Below are 23,277 nucleotides of genomic sequence, written 5' to 3' on the forward strand. Positions count from 1 at the left end.
TTGAGTTGAATTTCGGTTCCTATATATTAACCTGGCCCAAGCTGGGCATGGTGATGCACACTTGTAATCCCAGCATTTGGGAGGCTGAGACTAGAGGATCTCGGTTCGCGGACAGCCTCAGCTACATAGTGAGGCCGTCCATAACTTAGTGAGACCCTGTTTCAAAATAAAGAATAAAAAACAGGGCAGGGGTTTAGCTTGGAGGTCGAATGCCCCTGGGTTTCATCCCCAGACCTGCCCCTAAAAAACTTAACCTGGTTCTTATGTTTTTATATATTGTATATTTAATTTCTCATAGATTTGTATAATTTACTCAGTTTTTATTTTGATTTGCTAAGGTGTACAGGTTCAGTGTAACAGTTGTAAAACCTCAGCAATCCCTCAGTATCATCTAGCCATGTCAGATGGAAGTATCCGCAACTTCTGCAGCTACAGCTGTGTGATAGCTTTCCAGGTATGGCTTTAGGAATCTTTCTCTCTTTAGTGAGTGAGTTGCCTGGTATAATATTGTAAACTTATGTATTTGCTCTTGAAGTTTCTGTCCCAGCTCTGTATATTAGATTTTTAGTTCATCCTGTATTTGGAGGATAAAAGTTAACATGTAACTGGCTTCATAAAATTAAGGTAATCTATTGCAAGAATCTTATTTTGGGAGATTATTCAATTCTTTTATATTTTGAATATAAATGAGACATCCTCTCATTCAATTATAAGCTGCTAAAAGGCAGGAAATTTTGCCTGTTCGTCAGTGTATCTTACATGCCTAGAACTGTGCTTGCTGTATGGAGGTACACATTTCTTACTCATTTGAACAAATGGTTAGGTTCATTTTTTGTTGTTGTTTTGATTTCTCAGAATTTGTTCAACAAACCAACTGGAATGAATTCTTCAGTAGTTCCCTTGTCTCAAGGCCAAGTAATTGTAAGCATCCCCACAGGTTCAACAGTGTCAGCTGGAGGAGGTAACACCTCTGCCGTTTCTCCCACCTCCATCAATAGTTCTGCTGCTGCTGGTCTCCAGCGTCTTGCTGCCCAATCCCAGCATGTTGGGTTTGCCCGAAGTGTTGTGAAACTCAGGTGTCAACACTGTAATCGTCTTTTTGCCACAAAACCAGAGCTTCTTGACTATAAGGTAGAGCATATGTTCATAACAAGGGTTTAAAAATATTTTTGCCGGGCGTGGTGACGCACGCTTGTAATCCCTGCTCTTGGGAGGCTGAGACAGGAGGATCACACAGGTTCGAAGCTAGCCTCAGCTACTTAGTGAGGCTCTCAGCTACTTAGTGAGACCCTATTTCCAAATAAAATATAAAATGGACCTGGGAGTATAGCCCGGAGGTAGAAAGCCTCTGGGTTCCACCCCCAGTACCACCAAAAAAAAAAATTTTTTTTAGCTTTTCATCTCTCAAAATTATACCACTAGTTTTTAAAGTAAGAGGGATAAGAATTTCCATAAGGTAAACCAAATGTTTCATTAATACATAATAAATATTTCTTTGCAGGGTAAAATGTTTCAGTTCTGTGGCAAGAATTGTTCTGATGAATATAAGAAAATAAATAATGTAATGGCAATGTGTGAATATTGTAAAATTGAGAAAATTGTGAAGGAGACTGTGCGATTCTCAGGTGCTGACAAGTCATTCTGTAGTGAAGGTAAAGACAGAAGATAATCTTAACTAGTATGTGTGTTATTTTTTAAAGCAGTTGGTACTTTAAGCTATTACTATATAAATTTACCTATTTTATTTTTTGTTTTGTTCGGTTTGGTACTGGGGATAGAACCAAAGGAATTTTACCTCCAGGCTATACCCCTAGCCCAACTTTGTTCTTATTTGGAATCCTAGTCTCACTAGGTTGCTGAAAGCCTCTCTCTACAATGCCAAGGCTGGCTATGAATCTGTGATCCTCCTATCTCGGCCACCCAGTTACTGGGATTACATGCGCATCCTTGTAATCCCAACATTTGGGAGGCAGAGACCAATAGATCAAGGTTCGTGAACAGCCTCAGCTACTTAGCGAGGCCCTTCACAACTCAGTAAGACTCTTTCAAAAAAAAAAAAATTAAAAAAAAGAGTAAAAAGCAGGGCTGGGGGTGTAGCTCAGAGGTACAATTTCCCTAGGTTCCATCTCCAGTACCGCAGAAAGAAAAAAAAATCTAGTTCTTAATATTGTGTAAATATTAAAATGGAGTGAAAGTATCTCAAAGAGCCGGACATGGTGGCACAGGCCTATAATCCCAGTACTTGAGAGGCTGAGACAAGGAGGATCACAGGCTGGAGGTCAGCCTTAGCAACTTAGTGAGACCTTGTTTCAAAATAAAAGATAAAAAGGACTGTGGGTGTAGCTTGGAGGTAGAACACTTCTGGGTTCTACTTTCAGTATGGGGGTATGGGGGTATATAGGAGAAGGAGAGAGAGGAGGAGGAGGAAAGAGAGAGAAGAGAAGAGAAAGAGTGTGTATATGTGTATATGTGTGTGTGTGTGTGTGTGTGTGTGTGTGTGAATAATGATGCAGAAGGCAGTGAGTTTAAAAGCATTTAATGTTATTCAATTAAAAGCTCTTTTAGTTCCTCTAGTCCTTAAATACAATTAGCATCCAAAGTTAATATTGTTTCTGAATATAAGTTTTCAGAATATTAAAATTAGTATGAAGTAAATTTTTTCTGATTATTTTATGTTTAGAATGTTTTATTTCATTATCCTTATAGACCTGTGTGGCTTTTAAACTGTAAAAGCAGCACAAAAAGAGGATTGCATCTTGCCAGGCGTGGTGTTGCATGCTTGTAATCCCAGCATTTGGGAGGCTGAGATAGGAAGATTGTGGTTCGTAGACAGTCTCAGCTACTTAGTGAGGCCCTTTTTCAACTCAGTGAGACCCTGTTTCAAAATAAAGAATAATAAAACAGGGCTGGGGATATAGCTCATAGGTAGAATGCTCCTGGTTCCATTTCTAATACTACCTCCCGCCAAAAAAGAGGATTGCATCTTTACATCATGAGTCAGTATATTTTTATATACCCAAATAAAAGTTTTGTTAAACAAAACTTACTATATATTATGCTTTGTAATATTTTCTATTCTGTCCCCTCTTCTTTCACTTAAATTGCCCATTTGGGAGGCTGTGACCGGAGGATCGCGGTTTGCGGACAGCCTCAGCTACTTAGTGAGGTCCTTTGCACCTCAGTGAGACCCGGTTTCAAAAATAAAGATTAAAGCCGGGTGTGCTGGCACATGTTTGTAATCCCCCTGCTTGGGAGGCGGAGACAGGAGGATCATGCAGGTTCAAAGCCAGCCTCACTGGCTTAAGATACCTTGTTTCCAATAAAATATAAAAAAGGTCTGGGAGTGTAGCCCGGAGGTAGAAGGGTTCCATCCCTAGTACCACCAAAAAAAAAAAAAAAAAAGAATAAAAAATAGTGTTGGGGATGTAGTTGGAGGTAGAATGCCCCTGGGTTCCATCCCTAATTCCACAAAAAATAAAAAATAAAAAAAAATAAGTTGCCATTTTTGATCCTCTAAATTTGAGAATTTAAGTTGTTGTCAGATAATTACAGATTTAGGTAATTAAAGCCAGGCATGGTGATGCACACTTGTAATCCCAGTACTTGGGAGGGGAAGATTGTAGGATCAAAGATTTGGGGCCAGCCTCAGCTACTTAGTGAGACTGATTCAAAATAAAAGAAAATAGGGCTGGGATGTGGCTTAGAGGTAGAATGCCTCAAGGGTTCAATTCCCAATACCATCCTCACACAAAAAAGATTTAAATAATTAACATTTTCTCTGAAACATTAATTTTATCTTTCCTATTTTTTAGGTTGCAAATTGCTTTATAAACATGACTTGGGAAAACGCTGGGGAAGTCACTGTAAAATGTGCAGTTATTGTTTACAGACATCTCCCAAATTGGTACAGAATAATTTGGGAGGAAAGGTGGAAGACTTTTGTTGTGAAGAATGCATGTCCAAATACACAGTTTTGTTCTATCAGGTAATATATAATTCACATTTGTGTGTTTTTTTAAAGTGGTAGTATGAATTAACTGCTTAGATTTTATGTAGAACAATTTAGTCACTTAAAACTCTCAAATTTTATTAAATACAAGATTTAGAAAGACTTTGAATGTCACTGAAATTTTAATTTTTTTGCTTTTGTTTGTTGGTATTGGGTATTGGTCCTAGGAGGTAGTCTACCTCCAAGCTATATTTCTCACCCCAGCTCTATTTTTACATTTTATCTTATTCTGGGACAGAGTCTCACTAAGTAGCCAAGAGTCTTACCAATTTGCTAAGGCTGGCCTCAAACCTAGGATCCTCCTAGTAATCTCCAAAATACTGAGATTACAGGTGTGTGCTGCCATATCTGGCTCCTTTTGTTTTTAATATCTTATAGAAATCATATCAGTCTTTAATACATTAAAATATTTAAAATTATAATTTTATTAATTTAATATATTTATTTTATATTATATATATATATATATATATTATATTTTTTTGTGGTACTAGGGATAGAACCCAGAGGCTTTCTATCCCTGGGCTACACTCCCAGTCCTATTTTTTTATACTTTATTTGGAAACGGGGTCTCGCTAAGTTGCTGAGAGCGTCACTAAGTAGCTGAGGCTGGCTTTGAACCTGTACAGTCCTCCTGTTGCAGTCTCCCAAATGCTGGGATTACAAGTGTGCGCCACCACCCTCGGCTCTAATATTTAAAAACAGTGAATTTTTCTTCTGAAGTCTGAGATTGATATACCTTGTTTTAAGTTAAACTTCACTATTTTAAATTACTTTTTATTGCCGGGTGTGGTGGCGCACGCTTGTAATCCTCGCACTTGGGAGGCGGAGACAGGAGGATCGCGTAGGTTCGAAGCCAGCCGCGCTGGCATAAGAGACCCTATTTCAAAAATATAAAATAGAGCTGGGAGTGTAGCCCAGAGGTAGAAGGGCTTCCAGGAACCCCAGTACCACTAAAAAAAAAAAAAAAGATAAATTACTTTTTATTTAGTCTCTATAATATGATTTGTTTTTTAATAATTGTGTAGTATTAAAATCATTAGTAAATAAATGTTTATCATTTTAGAAAGTCACCATTCAGTTTTATGATTTAAATTAATTTTCTTACTTATTTCTGTGTTCTCTCAGATCACAGATAGTTTCTTTTTTGGGAGGTGGTATTGGGGTTTGAATTCAGGGGCATTCTACCTCTGAGCTATATCCTAGTCATTTTTTATTTTGAAATAGGGTCTGGCTAAGTTGCTGAGGGCCTCACTAACTTGTTGTGGCTGGCCTTGAACCTACAATCTTTTTAAGTCTTAGCTTCCCAGCTCCTGGGATTACAGGTGTGCACCATCTCACTCAGCTAATTTGTTTCTTCTTTACCATCTTCTGTTTTGGTTTCAGATGGCCAAGTGTGATGGTTGTAAACGACAGGGTAAACTCAGTGAGTCATTGAAATGGCGAGGGGAAATCAAGCATTTTTGTAACCTGCTTTGTATCTTGATGTTCTGCAATCAGCAAAGTGTTTGTGACCAACCTTCACAAAACAATGCAGGTAAAATTAAATTCATGGAGTTGTGGGTACTGTAAGAAGCAAAATACTTTTCTTTTAGAAATTAGACTTTAATTATCAATAATTTTATGACATGCAAAGTTTCATTGTGTTCAAATGGCATTAACATTTAGATTCTCTTTTGTTGAATAACTTAGATTAAAGCCAGCAAATTTTTTTTGTTTTGTTTTATACATATTTTAAATGTTCTCTTAAAATACTGAGTCAATCAAAGCCTGGAAGTACTTAAATTTATGGGAAAAGATGATAGTTAATGGCTTATAATTGCATATATAGACCTTAACTTCCTTAAAAAATATTTGAGATTAATAACAAAAGACATTGCCTTTAGATATGCCAAATACATATTTAGGCCACTTAATCTTAGAAGCACAAAATTCTCATCATCTTGAAAGGTAAAATGGTTTAACATGTGTAGTATATCTTTGTATATAGAAACAAACTACATAAACTTTTTTTTTCTTTTAGCCGGGCGTGGTGGCACACGCTTGTAACCTCTACGCTTGGGAGGCGGAGACAGGAGGATCGGGCAGGTTCGAAGCCAACTGTGCTGGCTTAAGAGACCCTGTTTCCAAATAAAACAGTATAAAAATAGGTCTGGGAGTGTAACCTGTAGGTAGAAGGGTTTCCAGGAATCCCAGTACCACCAAAACACACACACACACACACACACACACACACACACACACAAACAAAACTTTTTTTTTTAATGTGAAATCTGGATTTAATAAACATGTTAGGCTTGCTCGCTCACTCTCATTCATTCAATTCATTCATTCTTTTGTGGTATATGGAATTGAACCCAGGGTCATTCTACCTCAGAGCAACACTCCCCAGCCTTTTTTTTTTTTATTCTTTATTTTGAAACAGATTCTCACTACGTTACAGAGGGCCTCACTAAGTAGCTGAGTCTGGCCACTTAGTGATCCTCCTGTCTCAGCCTCCCAAGCACTGAGATTACAAGCATGTGCCACCACTCCCAGCTCATGTTAGGCTTTATGTTCATTAAATCTACCCCATTAATGGTATTGTTCTTTAGAGGTTTTTATTGTTGGTTTTCAAGAGAGATTATGTGCATTTTTATACAATAAAGCACATGAAGACTTTTTTTTGTGTGTGTGTGTGGTTCTGGCGATTGAGCCCAGGGGCATTCTACCTGCAAGATACACCCCCCCAGCCCTATTTTTATGCATTATTTTGAAACAGAATCTCACTAAGTTGCAGAGGGCCTCACAACTTGCTAAGGCTGGTTCGTGAGCCTGTGATCCTCCTGTCTCAGCCTCCCAAATACTGGAATTACAAGCATGTGCCACAATATTTGGCCTGTTTTCTACTTTTTAATTAGTAAAAATTAAAAGTCTTCTATGAGCCGGATGTGGAGGTGCACACTTGTAATACCAGTACTTAGAAGGCTGAAACAGGAAGATTGTAGTTCGCAACCAGCCTCTGCAAGTTGTGAGGCCCTCCACAACTTAGTGAGATCCTGTTTCAAAATAAAGAATAAAAACAGAGCTGGGGCTATAGCTCAGAGGTAGAATTCCTCTAGGTTCAACCTCCTGTAACACAAAAGAAAGAAAGAAAGAAAAAAACCTAGATAATCCTGAAGTGATTCTGCTCCAACAGAAATTACTCAAACCTGAAATCAGTGCTTAACTCCCTTGAGGTTTCTGTGGAAGAACATATAAGATATAAATTACATGAGGTTTCTTTATTTTTGTTTATTTTAATCAGCGAATATTTCCATGGTTCAAGCTGCTTCTGCAGGGCCCCCATCTCTCAGAAAAGATTCAACTCCAGTTATAGCTAATGTGGTATCATTGGCAAGTGCTCCTGCTGCTCAGCCCACAGTGAATTCTAACAGTGTCTTACAAGGTATGTCTTGATGTAAAAGCATTTATGTAGTCTTTCTAAGTTCAGTAGTGATTCTCTACCTGTTCTTATTTTCACATATTTGGCATATTTATATTAGCAGTGGTGCTTCATTGTGGGTTGCTTACTTCTCTGAATAGTGTTACATGTCTCTCTTTGTCATCCTGTACTTTAGAAGTGCTGGTTTTTTCCCAAAGAATTTGATAAATGTTCTTAGTATGAGACTTTGTGTTTATGAACAAATAATAAATCATTATTTATGGGTCAGTAATTTTAATGCTAATGTTTAAATAATTTTAAAAGATGCTAAATTTATGCTTTAATTTATTAAGGTGCAGTTCCAACAGTAACAGCGAAAATCATTGGGGATGTAAGTTATATTATTTTTATTTGTATTGTTACTGTATTTATTTTATACTTTTATGCAATACAAATACATCTGAGCTGATTTGTCCTCTTATTTAAGATATAAAGTAAATTTCATGAGTTCGAGTTATTTTTAGTTTTTTTTTTTTTTGTGGTGGTACTAGGGGTGGAATCCAGAGGCTTTCTACCTCTGGGCTACACTCCCAGACCTTTTTTTTTTTTTTGAAACAGGGTCTCACTAAGTTGCAGAGAGCCTCACTAAGTAGCTGAGGCTGGCTTCGAACCTGTGCGATCCTCTTGTCTCAGCCGCCCAAGCACGGGGATTGTAATTGTGTGCCACCACGCCCAGCTTTCATGAGTTATTTTAATCTCCTTTAGGAATAGGATTTTCTGGCTCTTGAATTAGGTCTTTTGCTTTCTACCATTACTGAAGTTATTTTGTGTGTGTGTGTGTGTGTGTGTGTGTGTGTGTGTGTGTGTGTGTGTGTGTGTGTTTTGGTGGTACTGGAAATTGAACCCAGGAGCATTCTACCTCCGAGCCACACCCCTAGCCGTACTTTATTCTTGATTTTTAAACAGGGCCTTACTAAGTAGCAGAGGGCCTCACAAGTTGATGAGGCTAACTGCAAACCTTCGGTCCTTCTGCTTTACTCTCTCAAGTACTGGGATTACAAGTGTGTGCCACCATGTGCCCTGCTCACTGAATATTTAAAAAGAAAAATTGTATTGAGTTTAATTATAGAGAATTTAGGCATTTTATCTTTTGAACTACTGTAATTAATTATTCTTTAATATTTTTTACTGTTTCTTAGAAGAAAATAATGATCAAAATTCATGACTAAAATAATAGCATTTCTAAAGTGTTTACTGGTCTGTGGAATAATTCACATTATCTTTATTCAAGTTATTTAAATGATCAAAAGGGTTGGGTGTGGTGGTGCACGCTTGTAATCCCAGTGCTTGGGAGGCTGAGACAGGAGGATCTCACAGGTTCAAAGCCAGCCTCAGTTACTTAGTGAGTCTTTCAGGAACTTAGTGAGACCCTGTTTCCAAATAAAGTATAAAATAGGTCTGGGAGTATAGCTCGGAGGTAGAAAAGCCCCTGGGTTCCACCCCCAGTACCACCAAAAAAAAAAAAAAAAAAAATCAAAAGGATTCTATTACTCCTAGTTAAGTCCTCTAGGAATGAATCTCTTATTCCTCTCAGTCAAGAAGTAACAGTTTTTGGTTTTGGTGGTACTGGGGATTTAACCCAGGAGCATTCTACTTCATAACTACATTCTACTTCATAACTACATCTGTAGCCTTTATTTATTTATTTTTTTGAAATAATGTCTTAAGTTGCTGAGGTTGGGCTCAAAACTGGAATCTTAGCTAGGCATGGTGGCGCAAGCTTATAATCCCCGCCCTTGGGAGGGGGAGACAGGAGGATTGCGTAGGTTTGAAGCTAGCCCTTCTGGCTTAAGAGACCCTGTTTCCAATAAAAATATAAAATAGGTCTGGGAGTGTAGCCCGGAGGTAGAAGGGTTTCCAGGAACCCCAGTACCACCAAAAAATCAAACTGGAATCTTACATGACCCTCTTAAATACTGGGATTACAGGTATGTGCCACCTCAACCTCACCTAGCAACAGTTCTTATTTTATTTTAGTTATTTGGTGGTACTGGGGATGGAACCCTTATACTTCTGGGCTACATTCCCAGACCTATTTTATATTTTTATTTGGAAACAGGGTTTCTTAAGCCAGCGAGGTTGGCTTTGAACCTGTGCGATCTTCCTGTCTCCGCCTCTCAAGCGTGAGGATTACAAGCAAGAGCCCCCACGCCCAACCAACAGTTTTTATTTTAAACTCAGCCAGCATTTTTTTGTGTGTGTGTGTGTGGTACTGAGGGTGGAACCCAGAGGCATTCTACCTCCAAGCTATACTCCCAGCCCTATTTTTTTGTTCCTTATTTTTGAAACAGGTTCTCACTGGGCTGTTCACAAACGGCAATCCTCCTGTTTTAGCCTTCTGAATGCTGAGATTACAAGTGTGCACCACCACACTCACCTTTTCAGCCAGCATTGTTACTGATTATCATATGTTAAAATAGGATTAATATTTTTCTTGGTGAAGAGAAAATTTTTCTTGATTACTAAATATTTTTCTGAGTTACTAAGTATGTTAAATCAGTATATAATTATTAAGCTGGGTGTGTTGACACACACTTGTAATCCCAGTACTTGGAAGGATGAGTTAGGAGAATAGTAGATTTAAGGACATCCTCAGCAACCTTATATCAAAACAAAAAAGTAAAATTTCTGGGCTGGGCATGGTGGTGCACACTTGTAATCCCAGCACTTGGGAGGCTGAGACAGGAGGATCCACAGGTTTAAAGCCAGCCTCAGCTACTTAGTGAGGCTCTCAGCAACTTAGACTCTGTTTCCAAATAAAATATAAAATAGGTCTGGGAGTATAGCCCAGAGGTAGAAAAGCCCCAGCACCACACACACACACACAAAATAAACAAATAAAATAAAAATGCTAGGGATGAAACTCATGGGTAGAACACCACTGGGTTCAGTTCCCAGTACCATATAAACACACACACACACACACACACACACACACATACATGTTTATTTGTTAAAATACTCTACGATTTCCAGTAATATTTCAGAATATTATAGCCTGGTATGGAGATACATACTTGTAATCTCAGTACTTGGGAGCTAAGACAGGAGGATCACAGGTTTGCAGCCAGCATCAGCTACTTAGTGAGGCCCTTCTCATCTTAATGAGACCCTGTTTCAAAATAAAGAATAAAATATAGGGCTGGGGTTGTAGCTCAGAGGTAGAATACCCCTTGGTTCAATTCCCTTGTACGTCAAAAGAAAAATAAGTAAATAAAAAGAATTTGTGTTTGGCACTGGGGATTGAGCCCAGGGGCATTCTACCTTTGAGCTATACCTCCAACTCTTTTTTTTTTGTTGTTGTAGTGGGGTTCCTGGAAACCCTTCTACCTCTGGGCTACACTCCCAGACCTATTTTTATACTTTTTTAAATTTAGAAACAGGGTCTCTTAAGTCAGAGAGGCTGGCTTCGAACCTGCACGATCCTCCTATCTCCGCCTCCCAAGCACGGGGATTACAAGTGTGCATCACCATGCCAGGCACAACTCTAATTATATATATATTTGGAACAAAGTGTTGCGAGAGTCTTGTTACTTGCTGGCTGTCTTCAAATATTTCTCACATTTAGTTGAATATTTGGGTTTTTTTCTGCGTAGTTCCAGCATGCTATTTCTTTAGAAATTATAACATTTCTTTTAATTAATGGTAACATTTTGAAAACCTCTGGTTTCTGATTTCCCTTTTGTCTAGGCAAGTACTCAGACAGATGTCCTGAAACTGCCACCTTCCCAACCTCCAAGGCTTTTAAAGAACAAAGCTTTATTGTGCAAACCCATCACACAGACTAAAGCCACTTCCTGCAAACCACATACCCAAAACAAAGAGTGCCAGACAGGTATGTGCCTTGGGTTTGACTTTTTTTGGGGGGTAGAAGGGAGAAATATGGAATCTGCTAATGTTAAGTACACACTTTTTTCTAGGTAATATGTTTGGTTGCTTGTGCTGCCAAGTTAGTTCTCACAGGATCCCTATGAGTAATATATTTTTCCTATCTGAGACTTAACAAGTTAGTTTAAAGAAAAGGAAGGTAATTGATAATAGCATACTGTCAACACTCATTTAATTTCCTTATTAATGACTGTAATCTGACAGAGTAAGCATATGCTTTGGAATAATATATATAAATAGGCTCTTAATTAAGAGGTGCTGTTGTATCAACAGCTACACAGTGTTTTGTTGTTGTTTGCCTCTTTGTTCTCACTTTTTTCTCTCCTGTTTTGGATTGAACCCAGGACCTTTTGCATGTCATAACTCCAACCCTTTATACTCTCTTTTAATAAAGTTCATTGTAACACATGTCGTGGCACATACCTATATGATCCCAGTACCTGAGAGACTGACAGAGGAGGATCACAGGTTTAAGGCCAGCCGGAGCAACTTAGTGAGGTCCTCAGCAACTTAGATTGTGTTTTAATATAAAGAATAAAATAGGTCTGGGGTATAGCTCAGAGGTATAAAGCTCCTGGCTTCAATCGCCATTTTCACAAAAATAAATAAAGTTCCCTAGCTTTGGGAGAGCTTTGAAGCTTTCTTTTCATATGAGCTACCTCTTGCCCTAAAAAAAAAAAAATCCTTGTGCCACTTCTCTGGGAGCTGGATAGGGAAGTAGCTTCATGTCTTTGTAGTTGGCCTCTCTTGTCATGGAACTTTTACCTTACAAGGGAGATGGGGTGAGGTGACTTGGATCCCAGTATTCTTGGCTTCCCATTCATGCCCTGCAGCCGGGATTTGACTGGAGCTTGACCACACACCAGGAATTTAGCTTCTTCAGCTTTGAGTTGGGGAAATGAGAAATGCTAGTGACCACCTATCTTGATAAGTTTGGCAACCCTTCTTTGGCATCTGAGGAAAAGCCCATTCTTCCTTCCCACAGCTTCCCAAATTGGAGCTTCTGTCAAATTGAACTGACCTAAGTTTGGGTAATGGAGCAGATGGTGGCCATAATGTCACAGACTCTATTTTTGCTAAACTTTTAATAGATTTCTTTAAGAAATGTTTTTTCATTTGTTGTATGCCCTTAGCACAATTTCCCAAATGTATGTTTAGTAGTTTTCATTTACTTTGCTTCTTTGTCTAGGGAATGACAAACTTTGCTTGTTTGTCTACATTGTTCATCATGTAGCCATCCACAAGTCTCAGAATTTTAAATAGAATGGAATCTTTGATTCCTAGACCCAAGAAATTATCCTGTAGGTCAGTGCTTAAACATTAATGTGCAAAGCTGAGTATGGTGGCACATGCTTGCAATACCAGTACTTGGAAGGCTGGGATGGGAAGATCCCAGGTTCTCCACAGCCTCAGCTACTTAGTGAAGCCCTCTGCTTCAAAATAAAGAAAAAAATTGGGACTTGGGATGCAGCTCAGAAGTAGAATGTCCCTGGGTTCCATCTCTAGTACCCCCCCCCCCAAAAAAAGGATGCTTTATTAGCCAGATGTGGTGTCTCACTCCTGTAATCCCATTACTTGGGAAGCTGAGACAGAAGGATTAAAGTTTTGAGACCAGCCTCAGCAATTTAGTAAGGTTCTCAGCAACTTAGCAAGACTTGTTTTAAAATAAAAAGTTAAGTAGGGCTGGGATAGTAGCTCAGAGAGAGAATGCCCCAGATTCAATCTCCAGAACCCTCCACCCACCAAAAATCCACACTGTATACACACCCCAATGCATTTGTTTGTTTGTTTTGTGGTCATGGGAATTAACCTGAGGGGCCTTCTACTTCCAAGCTATACCTCCAGCCCTTTCTTTTTGCCTTACTGGGGATAGAACCCAGAGGCAGTCTACTTCCTATTTTTTATTTTGAACAAGTTCTCACTAAGTTGCTGAGGCTGGTCTTGAATCTGTGGTTCTGCTCTCTCAGCCTATGAAATACCGGGATTACAAGTGTGTTCCACCATGCCCAGCTGTTTTTTGTTTTTTTTTTAAAGAAAGTTTTTCTAGGTTGCTGTGAGTCCCTCTATGTTGATCAGGCTGTGCTTAAACTTGTCATGCTTCTGTTTGAACCTCCCGAGCACTGGGATCACAGGCATGTGCCACTATGCCCCAATCAAAGTGACTTTTCTTTTCTTTTCTTTTCTTTTCTTTTCTTTTCTTTTCTTTTTTTTTTTTTTTTTTTGGTACTGGGATGGAACCCAGGGGCCTTCTACCTCCGGGCTACACTCCCAGACCTATTTTATATTTTATTTGGAAACAGGGTCTCTTAAACCAGCTGAGGCTGGCTTCGAACCTGCGCGATCCTCCTGTTTCAGCCTCCCAAGCACAGGGATTATAAGCGTGCGCCACCATGCCCAGCAGAGTATTATTTTCAATGCATGTGTAAACTGTTCTATAATCAGATCAGGGTAATTGACATATCCATCACTTTAAACATTTATTACTTTTTTATGTTGGAAATCATCAAAGTTGTCTCTAATACCTATCTTGAAATATACAATGAATTGTTGCCAACCATTGTTACCCCACTGTATTATACAACATTAGAAGTATTTTACTTAAGAAGGCCCCTTAGCCTTGTACACTTTACATATTATTTAAAGAAATGTCTATTCAGATGATTAGTCAATTTTAAAATTTCTTTAAGTTTTTAGATTTTTAAAAATTTCCTAAGTATTCTGGTTATTGATTTTTTTTTTTTTTTTGGTCTGATGAATATTTTGCATATATTTTCTTGTTTTCTTTGATTCTTAATTTCACGTGTTCCCAATTATCATTTTCATTGCTTGTGCTTTTGGGGTTATATCCAAAATATCTTTATCCAGACCAGTTTCCAAAAAGTTTTCTCTTAGTAATTTCATGGTTGTGGTCTTGCATTTAAATCTTTGATTTATTTGAGTTCATTTTTTGCATATGGTGAGAAATAGGAATCTTGGTTTATTCTTCTGCATATGGCTATTTCATCTTCCTAATATCATTTACTGAATATACTGTCATTTCTCTAATGTATATTTTTGGAGCTTACATTTACTTTGAGCCTAAATACCTATAATCTTTTTTAGAAATAAATTTTATTAATGTTTTAAAACTCTGTTTTTTGTGATAATTTTTTCTCTCTAGAAGACACTCCAAGTCAGCCACAGATTATTGTGGTGCCAGTTCCTGTGCCAGTGTTTGTACCCATACCTCTTCATCTTTATACCCAGTATGCTCCAGTTCCCTTTGGAATTCCTGTTCCTGTGAGTAATCGTTTAGAAATCAAGACATTTGCCGGGCGTGGTGGCGCACGCTTGTAATCCCAGCATTCGGGAGGCTGAGACCGGAGGATCGCGGTTTGCGGACAGCCTCAGCTTATAGTGAGGCCCTCTGCAACTCAGTGAGACCTGGTTTCAAAATAAAGAATAAAAATAGGGCAGGGGGTGTAGTTCGGAGGTAAAATGCCCCTGGGTTCCATCCCCAGACCCGCAAAAAAAAAAAAAAGGAAAAGAAATCAAGACATTTTTTTTTCTGTTAAATTTTATGGCCCTTTAAAGAAACATTTCACTTGTTGGTAAAAGATACCTGGTGCTGGTTGGCATGTATAATGTTACTATTGCTTAATATCGAGTATATAGAATACTACTCTTATTTGTACTATGCTCTCTGCTTAGTTTGATATTGCTTTAACAAAAAAAAAAAATTTATACAAAGCTGGGTGTGGTGGTGTATACCTGTAAATCTTAGTACTTGGGTGGCTGAGACAGGAGGATCACAGTTTCAAGGCCAATTCAGCAACTCATTGAGACCCTGTTTCAAAATACAACATTAAAAAAAAATGCTAGGGTGTAACTTGAAGGTAGAAGGACTCTGGGATCAATCCTTAATAAAAAAACAAAAACAAAAAAGAAAACCTCCATACAGAGTAAGACTATTAAAGTAGCTGGGTGTGGTGGCACTTGCTTGTAATCCCAGCATTTGGGAAGTGGAGACCTGAGGATTGTGGTGTGTGTACAGCCTTGGCTACTTAAGCCCTTTCCAACTCAGTGAGACCTAGTTTCAAAAATGAAAAGACTTAAAAAAAATAGGGCTGGGGTATAGCTTTGAGGTACAGTGTCCCTGGGTTCCACCCCTCATACCACTATGAATAAATAAATATAAATAAATATTAAAATAGATAATGATCAGGAAGAGCATGTTAGAATTCTGGATTCTAGCAAGGTTGTATTTCTCAGTGGGTGTTTTGTTTTGAACCCAGGGGCTTTCTACCCCACCCCACTCCAGCTACACCCCCAGCCCTGTTTTTTGTTCTTTATTTTGTAACAGGGTTTCTCTAAGTTTGAAAGGGCCTTGCTAAGTAGCTGAGGCTCTCTGCGAACCTATGATCTTCTTGTCTCAGCCTACAAAGTATTGAAATTATAAGCATGCACCATCACCTGCCATTTTTCAGTTTTCATTAAAGAATAATATATTCTTAGTCAGGTGCTATGGTACATGTCTGTAATCCCAGTTCTTGGGAGGCTGAGATAGGAGGATCATAGGTTTGAGTACAGCCTCAGCCACTTAGCAAAACTCTGTTTCAAAATTAAAAAAAAAAAAAAAATTTATGTGCTGAACGTGCTGAGAGTATAGCTCAGAGATAGTTTGTCCCTGGGTTCAATCCCCAGTGCCAGTGAATAAACAGAGGAATGAACAAAAGATTCTCTTTTTAAATTGTGTGTATATTTTTCCTATACCGTATCATTAAGGGAAACATGTATGTAAAGCAAGTAATATAAACAAGAACAGTTTCAAAAACTAAATTCAACAGTGTTATAGAATTATTCTTGAATCATTCCTTTTTTGGTTGTTTTGTGGTACTAAGTATTGAACACTGAGCATTCTGCCTCCAAGCTATATACCCCAGTTCTATTTTTTTTTTTCCTGGTACTGGGGATGGAACCCAGGGGCATTCTACCTCCAAGCTCCACCCCCAGCCCTATTTTTTATTCTTTATTTTGAAACAGGGTCTCACTGAGTTGCAAAGGGCCTTACTAAGTAGCTGAGGTTGTCTGCAAACTGCGATCCTTCTGTCTCAGCTTTCTGAATGCTGAGATTACAAGTATGCACCACCATGCCCGGCTCCTTTTTTTGTTTTTGTTTTTGTTATATTCTTTCTTTTGAAATAGGGTTTCACTAAGTTGCTGAGGCTGATCTTAAACCTGTGATTCTCCTCTCTCAGCCTCACAAGTACTGGGATTACAATCATGTGTCACCATGCCCGGCAGAATTATTCTTTTGGTGGATTCAGAGTCATGTTTTGTTGAGTGTTCAAAAAAACTCTTACTGAGTTTTTATTGTAATGGCTCTAGTCTTACAAAAATGTACAACCAGCTCTATATAATCATCATCAGCAATGAGAATATCTTGAACCGCATTATTTTAATACTTAAATCATCTCATCAGTAATGGTTTTGCCAACAGTCCTATTGTGTAAGAAACTTTCAGTCCATCCTTGGATCTTTTAGATGCCTGTCCCCATGCTTATTCCATCCTCAATGGATAATGAAGGTAAAGTCACTGAGAGTATTGAAGACATTAAGGACAAGCTTCCTGCACATCCATTTGAAGCTGATCTCCTTGAGATGGCAGAAATGATTGCAGAAGATGAAGAAAAGGAGAAGGCTCTGTCTCAGGGAGGTTGGTACAGTCTTTAAAAGAAAGAAAAAGTCACAAATTTTCTGGTAACACAAGTAATTTTAAACTTCATAATGGTCTTCTGCTTTTATATATATTCAAAGCTATTATCTATACATAAAAATTTCTGATGCATAATCAACAGCAGGCTGATAAGAGAGTAAATAGAACCTTGGGACAGAAAAGCTTTTGGCTCAAAATATTCTATAGATAAATCTTATTGTATTAGTTTGGAATAGGATAAAAGTAATAGTTAATATCCGTGTGTGCTTACCCTACTTTAGGCATTGTCCTATGGGGATTGTATGTTGCCTCATTTAATCATCACAACAGCCCTATGAGGAGGTATTGTATACTGTGGATTTTTCATCTGAAAAATGAGAATATTAGTTTTGACTTATCGATGCCATCAGGAAGTATGGAAGCAGAACTCAGATCTAAATCTGTCTGACTCCGAATCCCATAGAAACCAGAACTCAATTATCCATATTACAGAAACATTTCTATCCTGAACTAGGACCTCCTTGATTCTTTTTTTTCATATAAGATAGAGAATACCGTAATTATAATCATCAAAATATGTAGGTGATTTTATGCAGAGGACTTTTTTTGTTTGTTTTGTAATACCGGGGATTAAAACCAAGCTATAACCCAGCCCTTTTTATTTTTGTTTAGATATTGGGTCTCCTAGGTTGCTGAGAGTCTTCCACTGTTTCTGAGGATGTCCTTGAGCCTGCTGGCCTTCTGTCACCTCCCAAGTACTAAGATTACAGGCCTGTGCCACCACACACAGATTCAACGCCTTTTTTATATATATCACTGATGAACCAAAAATTTTCTCTTTTCTCAGTATTATTCAGTGGTAGATTTTAGAAAACTAACCATTGAATTGAGTTTTTCATAGAAAATAATACGTGATTTTCTAAACATGGTAGGATTTGGGGAAACTGTCAACTTTTCTATTGCATTGGCAGTAAGTTTTTAAATTACACTTTAAAAACAAACGCAGGGGCATTGTACCTTCTGAGCTACACTTCCAGCCCCCACCACTTTTTAATTTTTATTCTTTATTACTCTTTATTTTTGAAACAGGGTCTCACTGAGTTGCGAAGGACCTTGCTAAGTAGCTGAGGCTGTCATGAACCATGATCCTCCAGTCCCCGCCTCCCAAATGCTGGGATTGCAATCCTGTCCCACCACACCTGGCTAAATTACACATATTCTAAGAGATTGGTTGAACTTTATTTATTTTTGTCTCAGTGTTTCTCATGTCATTTTGCTCTTTAATATTATCTCATAATTCAGACTCATTTTTATATGGAGTTTAATATCTTCAAATTGTGTCCTAACGTTTGATCTCCTTTCAGATAAAAATTCAGATTTTGATCAGATAATTTTCAGATAAAATTCAGATAATTCTTGATGATAACTTTTTTTTCTTCCTTCCATAATTAATTAATTAATTATTGCCGTACTGGGAATTGGACCCAGGGGCATTCTACCTTTGAACTATATATCCCAACCCTATTTTATATTCTTTATTTTGAAACAGTCTCATTAAGTTGCATAGGGCCTCACTAAGTAGCTGAAGCTGACTTTGAACTTGTGATCCTCCTGTCTCAGCCTCCCAAGTACTGGGATCACAAGCATGAGCCACCATGCCCCAGATGTCCCTCTTTATTTTTTTATTTTAAGAAACATCTTGCTCGGTTGCTAAGACTAGCCTTAGATTTGGGATCCTCCTGCCTCAGCATTGAAAGTAGCTCGGAAAGCCTGTGGCACCATGAGTTTATGTAACTTTTAATTACATTCTAAGTCTTTTGGCCTTTCAATCAAATGTTAAAGATTATGTATATTTGGGGCAGGGATAATTTTATTTTTAAACAGATTTGTCTTTATTTCCTTTTTTTATTACTTTTTTATTTTTGGTCGCACTGAGGATGGAACCCTTCTACCTCTGGGCTACACTCCCAGACCTATTTTATATTTTTTATTTGGAAACAGGGTCCCTTAAGCCAGTGAGGCTGGCTTTGAACCTGCCAAGCATGCGCCACCATACCCAGCTTTTTTTTTTTTTTTTTTTTGGTGGTATCATGGATTGAATCCAAGGGCAGTCTTCCTCTGAGTTACAACTTTAGCCCTATTTTATTTTTTATTTTGAAATGATCTTGTTAGGTTTTCTGAATTTCTCTGAGTTCCTTCTCAAACCTGCCAATCTGGGATTACAGAAATGTGGACTACACCTAGCTCTTGATTTGTTGACCCTTGAATAAATGTGTATGGAAGTTTCACAGAAAAGGATACTACATTGTCGCTGGGCTTGGTTGCACACGCGTGTAATCCTAGTACTTGGGAGGCTGAGACAGGAGTATCGCAGGTTTGTGGCCAGCCTCAGCTATGTAGTGAGGCCCTCTGCAACTTACAGAGACCTTGTTTCAAAATAAAGAATTAAAAATAGGGCTGAGCCGGGCGTGTTGGCGCACGCTTGTAATCCCAGCATTCGGGAGGCTGAGACCTGGAGATCGCGGTTCGCGGACAGCCTCAGCTACTTAGTGAGGCTCTCCGCAACTCAGTGAGACCCAGTTTCAAAATAAAGAATAAAAATAGGGCAGGGGGTGTAGGTCAGAGGTCGAATACCCCTGGGTTCCATCCCCAGACCCGCAAAAAAAATAAATAAATAAAAAATAAAAATAAAAATAGGGCTAGATGTATAGCTCAGAGGTAGAATGGCCCTTGGGTTTCATCCCCAGTACCATCATAAAAAAAGAAAAAGAAAGAGGGAGGGAGGGAGGGAGGGAGGGAGGGGGAGAGGAGAGGAGAGGAGAGGATACCACATACCATGAGCATATAAACTCTAGAGTCTACTCTCTAGGTAGCCTCTTTTCTGATGCTCTCTGGAAGGGCAGCCACTATTGCTGGTGGTAATGGTTGTTCACTTCTTTTCCCACAGTGTTTAATTACTTGAATGCACTGCCCTCCGTGTGTGTATAGGGCCTCTGCACCTAGAGCCTAGAGCAGGTAGCCCCTCTATTTACAGTGCTGCCCTGTGTGATCTTGGAGTTATCTCACTCTGCGCTTTTCTTCTTCCTTAGGATCCCAAACTTCTGAACAGGAGCTCTTTCTAGACACCAAGATATTTGAAAAAGGTTTGTGATAAACAATACTTTGCTTCTTGCAAATCCTAGCCATTGTTAGTAGTAGAAACCAATAAATTAGTATTTGTGTGTTTAATATTTGCAGTTTTGTTGAGTGTGACTGTGTGTGTTACTGAAGACTGAACTCAGAGGCATTCTACCTTCGAGCTATCCCTAGCCTTTAAAATTATTATTTTTTTTTTAAATTTTGAAACCATGTCCTGTGAAATTGCTGGGTATCTCACTAAGTTGCTGAGGCTGGCCTCAAATCAAACCTTCAATTTTCCTGTCTCACCTGGTGTACAATCCTACCTCAATTTTATCTTTTTTTTTGGGGGGGGGTATTGGGTATTGATCCCAGGGGCATTCTATTTCAGACCCACACTACGGCCCTATTTTCCATTCTTTATTTTGAAACAGGGTCTCACTAAGTTGTGTAGGCCCTCAGCCTCACTAAGTAGCTGAGGCTGGCTGCGAACTTGTGATCTTCCTGGGTCAGCTTTTCAAGTACTAGGATTACAAGTATGCCCCACCACAAACAGCTTACCTATTTTTTTTTTTTTTTTTTTTTTTGCTGGTACTGGGGTTTCTGGAAGCCCTTCTACCTCTGGGCTACACTCCCAGACCTATTTTTACATTTTCATTTTGGAAACAGGGTCTCCTAAGCCAGCGCGCGCGGCTGGCTTCGAACCTGCGCTATCCTCCTGTCTCTGCCTCCCAAGCGCGGGGATTACAAGCGTGCGCCACCACGCCCGGCGAGCTTACCTATTTTTAATATCTGGTGTATGCTAATTTGTAGTGAGAATTAAAAAAAAGGTACCCAGCCAGGCGTGATGACGTACACATACATACATACATACATACATACATACATACATACATATATACATACATACATACAAAAAAATAGACTAAAAAAATAGGCTGGAGGTGTAGCTTAGATGTACAATGCCCCTGGATTGCATCCCCAGTACCACACACACACACACACACACACACACACACACACACAAAAGTACACAAAGGATGTGTAATGTTTACCAAGAGACAGGAATGGTTACGAGACTACAGTTCCAGCAGTTTGCCTATAATCTCCCCAGCTCCGGAGGCTGAAGCAGGAGGATTGCAAATTCAAGGCCAACCTTTAATTTAGGGAGACTGTATCCCAGTTTTTTTTAACAAATTGGGCTGGTGATGTAGCTCAATGGTAAGTGCCTCTGGGTTCAAGTCCCAGTACTGCTCCCCCCCAAAGTGCTTACCAAGATGAATTCAGATTACACATCAGGTTACTTCATTGTTTTCTGTCTGTTTGTTTAGACTTGTTGGGGATTGAACCTCAGGGCAGTCGACCTCTGCGCTACACCCCCAGTCCGATTTTTTATTCTTTATTTTGAAACAGGGTCTCACTAAGTTGCAGAAGGCCTCTTTAAGTAGCTGAGGCCGGCCACGACCCTAGATCCTCCTGTCTCAGCCTACCAAGTACTGGGATTACAAGCGTGCGCCCCCCGCCTGGCTAGGTTACTTCATTGTTGAGTGTGGTAATTGTGCACTGACCATATTTTTTGTGTTGCTGTTTAGACGTTTGGGAAGGTTTCTGAGCATGCCAAGAGGCTATCTTTTTCTAAGAGCTTGTATTCTTTGTATTTCAGACCAGGGAAGTACATACAGTGGTGATCTTGAATCAGAGGCAGTGTCTACTCCCCATAGCTGGGAGGAAGAGTTGAATCATTATGCCTTAAAGTCAAATGCTCTGCAAGAAGCTGACTCAGAACTGAAGCAGTTCTCAAAAGGGGAAACTGAACAGGATCTTGAAGCAGATTTTCCATCAGGTTTGTGCAACATAACTCGTCCACCAAAGTCCTTTAATATAGATGATTGGTAAGGCCCCACATTGACATTAGTAAGTACTTAAAATATGTTAACAAGAGATAAGCCAGGCATGGTGGCGCAAGCTTGTAACTCCAGTACTTGGGAGGCTGAGACAGGACGATTGCAGGTTCAAGGATGGTCTAAGCAAGTTGTGAGACTTTTCTTAATCTAGTAAGACTCTGTTTCCACGAGAAAATTGGAGTCGGGTGTGGTGGCGCACACATGTAATACTAATACGTGGGAGGATAAAATAGGAGGATTACAGTTTTGAGGACAGCCTCAGCTACTTAGTGAAGCACTAGGAGACCTTGTTTCTATATAATAAAATAGGGCTAGGGGTATACCTTGAAGGTAGAATACCCCTGGTAGAATAGAATACCTCTGGGTTCAATCTCAAGTAACACACACACACACACACACACACACACACACACACACGGAATAGAATTGTGCTGGAGGTGTAGAACGCCTCTGGGTTCAAAACCCAGTAAGACGCCATATATATATTCCGGGCGTGGTGGCACACACTTGTAATCTCAGCATTCAGGAGGCTGAGACATGAGGATCGTGGTTCGTGGACAGCGTCAGCTACTTAGTGAGGCCCTTTGCAACTCAGTGAGACCCTGTTTCAAAATAAAAAGAATAAAAAATAGGGCTGGGGTATAGCTCAGAGGCAGAATGCCCCTAGGTTTTATCCCCCATTACTGCCAATGTGTGTGTGTGTGTGTGTGTGTGTGTGTGTGTGTGTGTGTGTGTGTAGTGTGTGTGTTACACAAACATAATAGAGATAATAATCTAGGGCAAAGTGTTTTCTGCCTTTGTGGATTGTAATTTGTATCACAATGTTCTTATAGATAGTTATTTGATTTTTTAATATATATTGGTGAATTATAGTTATCCATCACATTGTAGTTCAGACTGATAGGGACATATATGTATCTATCATTGGGTAAGCTTCCTCCTAGCTAATCCCTTCCCCATATATGATATTAAGATTGGCATTAAAATTTTACATGTGTACATAATGTCAGTGGTTAATGTTTTTCTTAACTTTCCTACAGTAGCCATTTATAAGAGGCTTTTTCTTTCTTATTTTTGTGTGTGGTACTGGGGATGGAATCCAGAGACATTCTACCTCCAGGCTCCACGTCCCGTCCTATTTTATTTTTTATTTGAAAAAAGTCTTCTTTTTTTTTTTTGGTGGTACTAGGGTTCCTGGAAG

The 23,277-nt window shown here is 39.0% G+C and overlaps 1 protein-coding gene across 3 annotated transcripts in view; it reads left to right on the forward strand.

Moving 5' to 3' along the window:
- The window catches only part of ZMYM4 (zinc finger MYM-type containing 4), a gene marked incomplete at both ends in the record, with an annotated part of 171,371 nt that overhangs the window by 117,019 nt on the left and 31,075 nt on the right, over positions 1-23,277 (forward strand). Inside the window, 12 exons of one of the 3 annotated variants that reach the window (XM_080691095.1) lie at positions 339-454; positions 856-1,131; positions 1,502-1,652; positions 3,813-3,985; positions 5,396-5,546; positions 7,296-7,436; positions 7,766-7,803; positions 11,163-11,307; positions 14,521-14,639; positions 16,884-17,055; positions 20,145-20,198; positions 21,836-22,015. In XM_080691095.1, the coding sequence (XP_080547221.1) occupies positions 339-454; positions 856-1,131; positions 1,502-1,652; positions 3,813-3,985; positions 5,396-5,546; positions 7,296-7,436; positions 7,766-7,803; positions 11,163-11,307; positions 14,521-14,639; positions 16,884-17,055; positions 20,145-20,198; positions 21,836-22,015 (1,716 nt within the window). The remainder of the gene's footprint in view (positions 1-338; positions 455-855; positions 1,132-1,501; positions 1,653-3,812; positions 3,986-5,395; positions 5,547-7,295; positions 7,437-7,765; positions 7,804-11,162; positions 11,308-14,520; positions 14,640-16,883; positions 17,056-20,144; positions 20,199-21,835; positions 22,016-23,277) is intronic. The other 2 variants (XM_080691096.1, XM_080691097.1) reach the window with 2 other exon arrangements.

The sequence above is a fragment of the Muscardinus avellanarius genome (assembly GCF_963383645.1).
Source record: "Muscardinus avellanarius genome assembly, chromosome: 3".
NCBI classification, from domain to species: domain Eukaryota; kingdom Metazoa; phylum Chordata; class Mammalia; order Rodentia; family Gliridae; genus Muscardinus; species Muscardinus avellanarius.